The following is a 13,106-nucleotide window of genomic DNA, read 5'->3' as shown; positions in this document are numbered from 1 at the left end:
TTGACGATCATTTAGGTTACCAGTCAAGGCCACATATAAATGTAAAAACGATCACTGAGTCGTCATGCAACTGACCTATATTTATGACTTATGAGTAATTACGTTTCATAATTATAGATATTTTATATTTAATTGTTAAATGATTACCTTCTGCTATCGCATTTTTACGTACCTATTACAAACCTTATAGTAAAAAAAGCAATAAACTACTGATATGCTTTTATTACCAACTAATTAAAATTAACAAAAGTTTAATATTTTATTGTTTCATAATATTTTATATATAAATATTGACATAATTTATTATGTTTATACAAGGTTAGTCGTCATGTATAATACCGAATCGAAATGCAGTGGTAGTAATTAAGTATCCATAAAACTAAAGCATGTGCAAATATTTTTTTTTCAGATTTTCGTAGAAATTTATCTAGATTTAGCCAGTGTGACTATAAAAGGTTGAAAAATAATTTTAGATCTTTACTACGCTCCTTGGGGCAAGAAAGTTGTTTAGTTATATAAATATTATCACTGGGTTTCAACTCGGTACTTACTCCCTGTACATCTAACCCTGTATTTATTTAATAATTTATAGATACTTGGACTTGTGTAATTTATATGTAAGTGTAATAAAACTACTTCTCTCCCAGGAACTATCAGTGACAGCTAATTCGGATGGCGCCAATGTGTCTATGGCTGTGTATCGCAGCGGTACTAAAGTCACCCGCTGTTTTAAGTGAGTATAACTTTCGCATTTAGTTATTTATATATGTATCGTATCAAAATTTTGTCCAAAAAGTTAAATAATTTCCTTAAGACAAATGGTAATGCGTGAAGTCGATCATGAGCGTATCAGTATATGTATTACCTGATGTTGGTACTGCTGTTCATATCTATAGATGATGCTTACCACAATTATCAGTTAGGTTGTCAGCGTTTTACTCTTTCCAAGTCCTATTAAAAGGATAATTTGTATAACCTACCTAATAGTATTTTTTATGATACATAAAATATCAAACAAGCTGAAGGCCCACGTGATAGAAAGTGGTAACCGTCGTCGTAACAGTATACTCGGTCGCTCATGATAATCTTAATGTGTTGCTATTCCCAAAGACTAATTTGTTGTACCTCTGGTACCACCCTCTAAATTGAAACACAGCCATGCAAACACAACTGCTTCATGGCAGAAACATGAATGGGACAAAGGTCGTATACGTAGGTATTTTGGACAATCTTCCTCTGGTAAATTATGTTATCTTATATTTGTAGACCGGATTTCGTACTAGTACGACAAAATGTACGTGACGCGGGTGCTGACCATCGTGCCCTTCTCCTTGGCCTCAAGTTTGGCGGCGTGCCTTCCATCAACAGCCTCAACTCCATCTACCACTTCCAAGTGAGTAATTTTATTTATTATATAAAACAGATGTTACGATAAATATCGTGTTGTTTGTCCAAGCGAGAATAATTTATATTTTGATCATGTGTTTTTCTATTTAGACCAACTTGATTTTACGTCAATATTTTATTTTAAATTCATTTACTATAATAATATAAATATAAGGCAATAAAATAATTATATAAATAGTAATCGATTAATTGGGTCTAGTTAAAATTTTTGTCGCCTCTGATATAAATTCATTTAACGTTGTTCTTTGGTAATAAAGTTTTACTGTGTGGGCAATTCATACCAAGGTTGTAGAGCAATAAAAATAAACAAATTTGTGATCATTGTTTAGATTTTTTTTTATTTTAATGAGGTTACCACTCAAACATAAACCGACACCTGTTTAAAAATGATAAAATTGTTGTAAAGGTGAGTTACTCCAAACTTCACCATCACGGAATAAATAAAAGCTTTGAAACGGAATTTTTCAATTCTTTAGGACAGACCATGGGTGTTTGGCCACCTTCTTCAACTCCAACGCCGTCTTGGAAGAGAGAATTTCCCTCTTATCGAGCAAACCTATTATCATAACCATACGGATATGGTAAGTACTTAGTGATAGCTTACAGTAATAGTTTGCTAATATATTTTCATCAGGCGCCACACTAAATAAAATGATTGCAAGTATAAAATAAATAAACCAATTCATTCGCTTTATAATTTATTTTAACCTAATACGATAATATCACTATTTTTTGTTAATTTACAATTCTTTTCTTAGAAACTAAATAAAGTAAAAATAACGTTAAATATGTTTGTCTCGAAGGACAAAAAACAAAACAACAATAAAGATCATCAAAAATACAATGAAGAATAATTTAAATACAAATTCGTTACATTAAAATTTTGTTTCCATTCACACACTTTTCATGACCACATAATGTGCATAGCACTATGAAAGTGCCTCCATTCATACACAATGTCAAATCAGTGTATTCTAACGCCGCCATTTTCCTTTGAAAGACATTTATCAGGTCCCGCGGCTTTTTTACTGCCTTGCAAAGTAAATTACAGTTTAGTAACTACTATAGTTATTATAGGTAGGTAATGAATTGGTTAGTTGACAATTCAACAATGATGGCTTGTTGTATTATTATTGTTATTCAGACAAAGATATTGATTTATTTTTAGTCCGTGAAAGTACTACGAACCGAATTATAATATTTAGTCCTTTCAACACCTATACTCGTATATTTATGTCACAATTTTTGATACTTTGCCAATCTGTAAAAAAGAACTACTATATTTAGGTTGTTATGTATTGATAACTTTCTTATTAGAATTATCTAGACATTTTATATCGACAATAAATATTATTAATTAACAGTATACCATCAGTATTACAATTATTAAAAAAAAAAACTTTGTAGAAGTTTATAGATTCCAAATATTCCGCCTTAATGATAACAAAGTATATGCTGACCAAAAATAACGTAGTTACGGACTGTCATCTTAAATATCTTACTTTTGGTTCGATTGCTTGATACAAAAATAGTAAACGAACCCATCATTCTGTGTGGTATCTAGATATACAAATGTAGGCAAATTTTTATATTTTTAGTTAGTCGATTCGGTTTCCTTTTAATCAAGTCATGGTATCATCATAGTGGTATTGAAGTAATGTGCCTGCGTGCATCTCGTGAGAGCTGGAGCTCTGTAACATAAAACATCGTGCATTTTGATAAAGTGTCAGAAAAGGGAGACATCAAAAAGTTTATGTTTACGGTTGTGCTTCGCTTTACATCGCTTTCCAGTGACAATAACGGCGTGGGTTAACTCGTTTAGGCCTATTCGCTCTGTTTTATTGTCATTTGAAGTCCGAGTTTGAAATATGAGTATTAAACTATGTGTCATTTTACCACAACTTCTGGGTGTCATATATATCTCAAATACTAATAAGATTTGTTAGTTTAGAGTAACTAATAAAATACAATGTTAAGCGCCATGCCGATTATATTCACGAACTGTTTGTTGCCTCCGATTACAAATGAGGAGAAGGATGAGGTATGTCTAATTTAATGTTACGATTTGGAGCCTTCATTGATTGAATGACATTTCCATTATCATCATTCGATTATTTTATGATTTCCTTATTATTATTATTGGATTATTTGAGAAAATAACAACGATTGTTTGATAAAACTTTTAACTAGGGTAGTTAGTTATTTTATTTTTTTAAAGAAAATATCACACTATGCTTATGAAGTTGCATAGTCTCAGTAATAAAAAAATTAAACCAATGGCGAAGTATCGATACATCGATTTTCTTGAGAAAGCATAAAAAGAATAATTTTGTATTTAAAAATATCACAAATAATAATAATATAATCACGGTATCTTTTGTTTTGGTGAGGTTTATCAGATAATTTACTTTAAAAAGCAATCTAACTTTGAATGGCAAACAAGCTAAAGGCTCCTCTATGAAATATTTATAAACATGAACATTACTATGCATATCAAAAAATAGATTTTCTGTAGTGCACATGGTAACTCATGCATTTCCTTTCCTGAGGACTGAGGTATTATATTATATCGCTTCTTGTAATGTTATTCCTATATCCCATACCTCAAATAAATTTAACAAGGCATTAATTAATTGATTACATTTGATTTTGGAATTTTAGATATAAGAAATTATGTTTATATTTAAAATATTGTAAGGTTACCTTGTCCAACGGCAGCGTCCATCACGGTCATGTAGACAAATACCATGTCGCTCGTAACAATCGTCGTAGTTCGCCACGCAAGCGTTCGGCGATTTTGTGCGTCGTCGCATCATGTGCACCTGGGGGTACCATTATTATATAATAAATATATATTTTTTATTATTAAATTAACTTTATTACTTTATGCTATAATACATGATAATATAGATATAGACGACGCAAGCACTAATCTCAATCTATACAATAACTGCTTTCCGTATACTCTAATGTCACGAAAGCTATTTACTGATATAATAACACAGTTTTTCGCACCAAACTATTTTGAAAAATATCATCTGCATAGCTGTTTTAGTCAAAACTTAGATAATCGTTCTACAAGTCAAATTCGAAATTTAGTTAGCATTCAAATAGCCTCTTTTTTAACAAACCTATTTATTTTAGGGCTAAAAATTAACATGCAAAGTAAATTTTCAAGCTATATTCATTTAAACTATATATATTTGTGAAGTGTACAGTTAGATCAGATACGCTTTAAACTTACAATATTCCCACAAATATTATCCTTACCAAGGTTTCTAGCTTCCTCCACAATATTTTAAAATTATACTTGATCTTCTATCAACTACCTATGTTATTATACCTATGATTATTTCTTGTAATTGTTTATATTTATAATAAGTTTACTATTGTAATCTTTTGGTAGAAACAAGACTATCTATCTACCTATCTATTCAATTTTATTGAACATTGATAATAAACAAGCTTGCAGTTTTTCCGATTGTGAGGTTTAATCGTTCTCTATGCATAACAGCACTACAAACATCGTAAATTACACTGTAACCAATATGCGCCATCCCACATGCATTTCAATCATGGGAATTATAGTTATCTATGTTATGTTTCAGTTTCTGAACTTTAATCCAAGCAAAACAATACAAGTGTGCTTTGTGTGTTATTATGTAAACAAAATTAATGATATTGCTCTCAATTTTGATGATGGTAATTCATATATTTAAAATCGTATAACATGCTCACGACTAATCATTCTAGAGGAATTAGATATTTGTTGACAACGGTTATACATTACCATGATTAAGACACACGAGTATAAGGTTAAAATAGTATTCTCAGGCAACCTATCTCTTTTAGAACTAGCATTTGTGTCATTTTATATAATGAGTATTCAAGTTTTGTGTGGAATAATCAGATATAGATTTATTTATCATAATAATAGAGAATCGATACTGTTATATATAATCTACCTAGTTACTTACTTTGCATGTGCAGCCTCGTTTATATAGGAGTCTGAATCCTTTCCGTTGCCGAGGCGTTACGTCGCGCCATTTTCTCGTATACCCACAGAGGTTGATATGAGCTTGTAAATGTCGTACATTGCCTGTAAAACATACAATTTACAATCGTCAGCTGCTCAAACAACTTGTAATTAGTTTCTAGGTGCTTGACCAGTTAATCTGTACTATATGCTGATATAAGTAGAAGGGCCATATTAAATCGTCATGGCGCCTTATAAAGGCCATACCTATTAGTATCTTCTTATATGACAAAGTTATGTTAATAAATATGCCGATAAAGACGATTCTTAATTAGATAATTTTAAATATAGAATTTAGGTTAATCATTTATAAATTGTATATAATTGTATGATAAACTAAGTATATTTTAATTAAATAAAACAACTAGTCATGAAAAAAATTCTACAAGTAAAATCGAGGCACTTTTACATTTAGATTTCCTATTTTGACAGACAAATGTTTTATTATTAATTATTCCTTTTTATAATTACGTAATACAAGAATAAAAAGAGTCGCGCATTTATAAAAATATATAGTAAATACTATTATTTATTTGGTTATTATTTAATTCATTTGTCGTAATTGTTTATTAAACTCATCAATAATATAAAAACGGCTACTTGTCAACATTGGAAGTAATCTAATGCAACCATCTAGTCGTATTGAAACTTTGATACTCAATTTAGAACTCAGCCAATAGTAGTAGCAAACTTGATTCCGTCCATACTGAATTAATTAAAAGTTGACTCGCAAGTTACAAAGTGAGTAAACTGTGATGCTTACCTGTGATGACATAAGTTTCTCTGGGCTGGAGATGGACACCACACATAGACTCTTGAGATGCTGTAAATAAGCGGCCAGATCTAAGTACAACGACTGCTTTTGATGTTGCCTGTCAATAAATGAATGATGTTATTAATACTTGTAATATTAATATAGAGTTACATATTAGTAAAATAAAGGTAAAAATGAAATATTAGTGTTGTCTTTCAAGTACTTTTTTACATTTAATAGTCTATTTGAAAAATATGTGGTATGTCTTGCCCACAATTTAGCGAACAATAAAAATCTAACGCAAAAACACACTTCTGAGTCCTTTATACTAATTATATATTTTTTACAGTGTATATTAACACTGAAACGTTAGTTTAAATTTCAATTTTCATAAGAAAATTAGCAAAATCAAACTAACGACAGTTAAATAATTTGAGCTGATCAATGTATCACTATACCAGGCCATGCCAATCTAGAGTGCATTTTTTTTTATTAATTATTCTTTTAATTATGCTATTCACAATACATATTTAAGTATACTTACTTTAAATATATTGCGAATTTTCACTTTATATACGTCGTAGAAGTCGGCGCCTCTGAAAGTTTTTTGTACTCTACCTACTATAACTGAAAAAACAAAGGATACATTATTAAGATTTTAGTATTAAGTAAAATTAAAATAAAAAAATATATCATCGTATCTTAATATAGAACTTTCAGTAGTTGTAACGTGACGATACACATTCAGGATAATTTTTTTTTTCAACTTAGAATGGCAAACAAGCTGACGGCCCACCTGATGGAAAGTGGTAACCGTCGCCTATAGACATGAGCAGTGCCATAGACATAACAGAGTATACTGTTTCGCCCATGATACCCCCCAGGATAAATCCTAATACAAGAGGGAATTATTTATTTATATGCTTTTGTACAGGCAATTATAATATAAACATTAGGTTTCTTGGGGATTAATATGGGATAGGAGCATAACTTCCATACAGAATTCTAAATCTAGGGAGATTTTAATTTATTATTGTTATTTTTTTTCAAGATTATTTTTTAGATATGTGTGATATTAATCGAATTATGGGAAGAATGTCCAACATCTAAATATCAGGAGTTATTTTAAATTTATGTTTACAATTTTATTTAAATTTAATTATACACAGCATATTGAACTGTGATGATTTTTGTTAAGAGATGATCAATAATACCTGCTGTATACTTAATTTAGTAATATACTCTAAATGATCTACTCATAAAGCCCCAGTTATGAGTAATTTTAAAAGAAGGAGATATGGACAGTATAATACAAGCGTATTTTCCTGTATATTTTTATTTTAAAGCGATACTTTCATCCTTTGTAACCGATAAGGCTTTCTTCCGTATCGGTTTCATTTTAATTATTAATTTTTAATTATACATGATGCGTATCTTATTTATGTGCACGAGTATAATAATATGCTCATAATAGCAGTTTAGTACTACTTAATATTTAATATTTAAGAGGTATTGAATAGTTAATTAAGTGTATATACGTACTAGCCTAATAGGCTAATAAGTTTGTACAAAGGAAAAGGCAAAATTAAAACGCATAACATACCAAAATCACTGGAGCAGAAATGTGTCTGTGGATGGTCTGGTGCACATGTGCAGGCTTCTGTGAGCCGCCAGCTTACCGCCATCAGCGCGAGCGGTAACCACCTCGTCAGCATGCTGTCTACCATATTCTGTAAGGATAAAATATTAATTGTAAGTTATTTGTTATTTTTTTTTATAAATATTATAGGGAATTATTCATTTGAGGGATTTTTGTATTTAAAGGTACATGGCTGTATGCTTTGGAGGCGGCATAATATCTTTGTTCCTGGAAATGATGACACACACGATTTCTATGGATATCATGTTTCTACTCTTATTCCGATTATATAATATTAATTTTTAATGTCGTGGTAATATGTTTTTATCTTTTATACCTAGAGTTTTGGCTTTTAATTTTTTAACCGGCCGTTTGCCTAAAGTCAACCCTCCTTGGGAGTACATTTGCTAGTGATATCTGCCACTTACAGTATAGATATATATTTTATAGTAAATTTTTTCATGCATATGGTACTGTTCATAAATATGTAATTATATGCAACAATTACCACTTTTCATCAGATTGTCAACATTTATTGCCATTCCAGGATACATTTTTATAGATATAGCCGTATAACACTATTTTATAACAGCTTTATTTAATATAAATCCATCAATACCTAATTAATTAGATAATATGTATATTATAAAGGTTATTTTAAATATTATCTCATTTATGGATCATTGTCATTGTAATAAACAACAAAACATAAAAATTAACGTCTTTTGTTAGGTATTAATGATACCATTATAATATCGAAGATTTTTAATAAATGTCGTTATTATTTACATATATACGATGTCTATGTATAGATTAGATAGTAAGATTTGAGTATTTCTAATATTACAGATTAGTATTATCCATAGAGAATGCACCGACAATTATAATTACAACAGGATGACGAATGACCTGGATTTATTAATGACTCTATTATGATGCGGTATTGCCTCTAGCATACAAACATTACCTCGAGCATACTGCTCGGAATGCATCAGAGCTATTATGATAACTATTGTCTTATTTGCTGAGTTGAAAATATTGCAAGCTTTATAGAATTGATGTTCGCACAATTGTTTGTGTATGTCGTAACATTAACTCACTCGAAATTCCAAGGAATTTCGTGCCAGTGGCGTTGCTATGGATACGAGTATGTATTCTTGTAAATTGAAAAAACGAAAGTCATAATGAATATAATTGAAGGTTTCATTTGATAATTTTGTGTGATAAGGTCTGAATTTTGTAACAAAAAGCTCTTTCTGTTGTTCTGTGTACTAATTTCCTATATATGTTTTATACTTATTATTTAATAGCAATCTACAAATAAATAAAGACAGATTTTTGTTTAACTTTTCCGTAATAGAAGCTAAACTGCTAACTTACATGTCAACGCACAAGCAAAACTACAGTAGTTATGAGTTCAAAATGCATTTACTTTTGTCTATAACTTTGAAGGTGTTCGGTATTTTTTTTTTATATTTCCCCGTAGTCATCTACGGGAATTTATAAAGAAATTACTGACAGAGAGATGAAGCTGAGAGAAATGGCTAGTCCCTAATAAATCTTTATTAACAGTAAAGCTTTATGAATGGAATTAAAAAAAATTAATAGTTATCATGATAATAACCTATGTTGATTTTATTAAAAGAAAGTGTTGATCGATCTCATCAGGAAACATTTTAATCAACTATCAAATTGCTACATGAGGGTTCACACTTTAAATTAATTAAGTTTGACAGCAAACCCATCAATTTCTATCATGTGTTGGGAAGCGGAAGCATGTTACGAATAATTTATTAGCTTAACTACCTTAAGTTGACCGAACTCGGTTGACGTTCTTTCTCAAGAAAATTTTGTAGGTATATATATATATTGTTTTTATGATAATTGTGTACTATGTTTTCATTTATAATAATAATTTGGTAGATACGTATATTATTTTTAACAAAATGCATTATTACTGCATATAATTAGGTACGTATGTACCCACTATAACAGGTATATATTTTGCTTGGCGAACAAAATAATCTTTTGCACTCACTATAGGGGGAAATGAGTATAACACAAGAAAAAAAATGTTTGACATCCACATGCATGTAAATTTAAATGGTAAAATGTATTATAATAATACTTTAGATAATATTATACAGGTGAAAATTTGAATAAATGTTTAATTATTTGTTACTAAAGAAAAATGAAATATATTTAATACATACTTTTAGTATTAAAAATACCTAAGCATTTCAAATAAGTATTTAAGTAATAATTATTATAATCATAATAATTAATCTCTAAATAATAGTGCAAATTTAGTAATAATAAAGTAGATACTTATATTTTATGTGTTCATATGTATGATTATAAAACTGTTGTCCCAAAATAAATAAACATCCTTGTTTATTACGTAATAGTTAAAAGCGCGTAATATGATGTGTTGATAAAACAAATTATACTTTATATGATTTTTATATGACTAATGATGATATATATTTAAATAAATGTTATAAAAATAAGTTCATTTTTCTCGCTAATACACATATCAATGTCTATACGAAGAATTTTTTAATAAAAAAATCTATTGCACACAATAGGCCAGTGTCTCAAACCGCATTTCGTTGGTAAAGGCCCCATCATGTAAACAGATTTTAAAGCGGTGTTCTTTTGTAAGTGTTGATGTTAATCCGGTTTGGTCTTATTATCTCACGTACGCTTAATAATGCTTTGCTCGTTCACTGCCAGGGTATTAGACGAAAACAAAACACACCACTTAGTCTGTGGGGCCATGCAGTGAGTGGCCGTCTTTCAAATATCCGTCCATTGAAGGTTCCATAAAAGCCTTGTTCAGGAATTTTAACTGCCAGTCGTAGTGAACTTTAGACCTTGTCAGAGTATTTTGTATAGTCTCTTCCTTTTTTTTATCGCTACCTTCCCACAATTTTATGTATTCCGTAATATGTCTTTTTTATAGATGTGCATAAAACTTACTTATGTGTTTAGCTATCAAGACTAAATATTTTATTCTCGAAAACCAATCACAGGCGATTAATGTCTATTTTTATCTTAAACAATGTAAGAAATAGTAACAATTCTCTTAGGTATATTTATTATAATAATTTAATTAATGTAAATAAAATTTTGTTTTGTTCAGAATATTATATGCAATTAAATACATTAACAGTATATGTTAAACAGAGCAATGAAGTATATAAAGTTGTATCGGCATGATATCAATGTGAATATATGTACAAAACATTGATGTGATGTCGATGTGGCTCGTTCGCCATATGTGGACCGTAACGTCTACTGCATCAATACGAAAAGCATCCAATTTACCAAAACAAGATAGACCGATAACGTTGACGATCGGTTTAAAGCAATTCTATACAAAAAGAGGGACAATTACACACAAAGACTTACTTGTTGTCGTCCCCCTTTTCAGGTACCTAATTGGATTGTAGGTATGCATTTTAATTTTAGTAACCGAGTTTCATTGTGATGAAGTTAGTCATTCATTACAAACAAACAAACTTGTTTTGTGAAGTAGATTAAATAACAAATTTAGTGTAGCATGTAGTCTATTTATAGAAACAGTGCTATATGCAACGTATACCTATATTAATACTTATAATTAAATTAGTGTATGGTTAGTATAACTAAATATTAATTATGTAAAACATACATAAACATTTAAATTAGGGGGGAAAGGGATTATTAGTAATGGAGACTGAGAATCCCACTGCTAGCAATATACCCAATTAGGTCGACCTCCTCGCAGTTCTCCCTAGAAACTATCATGGTTAATTCCTGATGAATTCATCATGATGGGCTAACTGATCTGTTTTCATTCTCATCTATCACCCTTCACTGGTGATAGATGAGAATGAAAACAGGCCAGCGTATCCCGTTAGCGCAGGCGGGGTTATTATACCATTTTCACCCATAAAAAAAAACATTTAAATTTTTTTTTTTTTTTATAAAACTTAGAATGGCAAACAAGCTGACGGCCCACCTGATGGAAAGTGGTAACCGTCGCCTATAGACATGAGCAGTACCATGGACATAACAGAGTATACTGTTTCGCCCATGATACCCCCCATGCGTTGCCATTCTGAGGACTCAGGTGTTATTCCTCTGTACCCAGTAAATTCACGCCATATCCCACCCTTCAAACCGAAACACAGCCATGCAAACACAACTGCTTCACGGTTGAAACACGAATGGGACAGAGGTACCCAAGCAATCGACTTTTGTACAAAGTCTCCCTCTGGTGAAATTTATCTATTGGTAAAACATTTGAATTTATTTACGTATATACGAGTGTATCAAATTCATAGCCTTACAGTCAAATATTTAATAATATCTACTGTAAGGCTCATTTATTTGATACACTTAAAAAAAAAGATTATACTAATTTACTTACTTTTGTATAAATCGAGGTTATGACAAGTTACTAAAAAGGATAAAACCAACAATTAATTTTTATTTCTTTATAAAATTGTCGTAAAGACATACTAATAAACTGTTTTTATTGTTGACATTATTCCGAAACAGTTAGTCGAAGTAAGTATACGAGTAAAACAAAAGAAGAGCTTGCATACTTTTAAGACAAGGTAAAACTTTTACCAAGAATCTTATTCTACTAAATTATAAATGTAAAAGTTTATAGAGATGTTTGGATATTCAGATTTGTTACTTAATCACATTTAAATGGCTCAATAGATTCAAATAAAACTATATGTGTATATTTGTTATACATGTATATAATTTTATAATTATTGAATTAATAAAATATTTTTGGAAAGTCGGATTACTAACACGAAGGCTAAATGTTCCGCTTGAAATCGTAACGCGCATTCGACTAAGTACCAATTCCTGCATGCACCGCAGCTTTTTTACGGTTAAAGCACAATAATATGGCAGTAAACAATTCAGTCTTATTATGTGTTTTTGGATAAAAATCACAATGCGGAAATTTTATGGGTGCATTCCCATAGACGCGCCTGCAGTTTCGGAACGTCGCGTCGTGTTGCAATACAACAATAAGTCGTTCGTCAGGGTTCGACGAGAAAGCTGAGGTGCATGTTGACATTGTACATTATATTACTATATATTATTGAACTTCAAAACTTGTATATTTGGGGAATATACTAATACCTACTTAATAGACTTCAGGACTTGAATTTAGTTATGAAATAGAATAGAAACGACATAAATAAAATAAACAAATTGAAATAACTGCAGCTAGAAACACGAAATAAGAAAAGTAAATGTCT

At 30.2% G+C, this 13,106-nt stretch overlaps 2 protein-coding genes across 4 annotated transcripts in view; one reads left to right on the top strand and one right to left on the bottom strand.

Annotated features, from left to right (window-relative positions):
- The window catches only part of LOC113511855 (synapsin), a gene marked incomplete at its 5' end in the record, with an annotated part of 83,597 nt that overhangs the window by 5,565 nt on the left and 64,926 nt on the right, over positions 1-13,106 (top strand). The window contains 3 exons of the mRNA XM_052897557.1: positions 648-733; positions 1,267-1,393; positions 1,884-1,988. Of these exons, the coding sequence (XP_052753517.1) occupies positions 648-733; positions 1,267-1,393; positions 1,884-1,988 (318 nt within the window). The remainder of the gene's footprint in view (positions 1-647; positions 734-1,266; positions 1,394-1,883; positions 1,989-13,106) is intronic.
- Positions 2,093-13,106, bottom strand: part of LOC128200965 (metalloproteinase inhibitor 3) — a 60,385-nt gene continuing 49,371 nt past the window's right edge. For all 3 annotated transcript variants that reach the window (XM_052896328.1, XM_052896333.1, XM_052896330.1), the window contains 6 exons: positions 7,801-7,927; positions 6,742-6,824; positions 6,207-6,315; positions 5,385-5,506; positions 4,111-4,229; positions 2,093-3,098 (listed from right to left, as the gene is read on the bottom strand). In XM_052896328.1, coding sequence (XP_052752288.1) covers positions 3,035-3,098; positions 4,111-4,229; positions 5,385-5,506; positions 6,207-6,315; positions 6,742-6,824; positions 7,801-7,927 — 624 coding nt within the window. In that variant the 3' untranslated portion in view covers positions 2,093-3,034. The remainder of the gene's footprint in view (positions 3,099-4,110; positions 4,230-5,384; positions 5,507-6,206; positions 6,316-6,741; positions 6,825-7,800; positions 7,928-13,106) is intronic.

This window comes from Galleria mellonella, unplaced genomic scaffold (genome assembly GCF_026898425.1).
Source record: "Galleria mellonella isolate WM207_F2 unplaced genomic scaffold, CSIRO_AGI_GalMel_v1 utg117, whole genome shotgun sequence".
Classification (NCBI taxonomy): Eukaryota; Metazoa; Arthropoda; class Insecta; order Lepidoptera; family Pyralidae; genus Galleria; species Galleria mellonella.
This window is presented reverse-complemented; position numbering and strand designations above follow the sequence as displayed.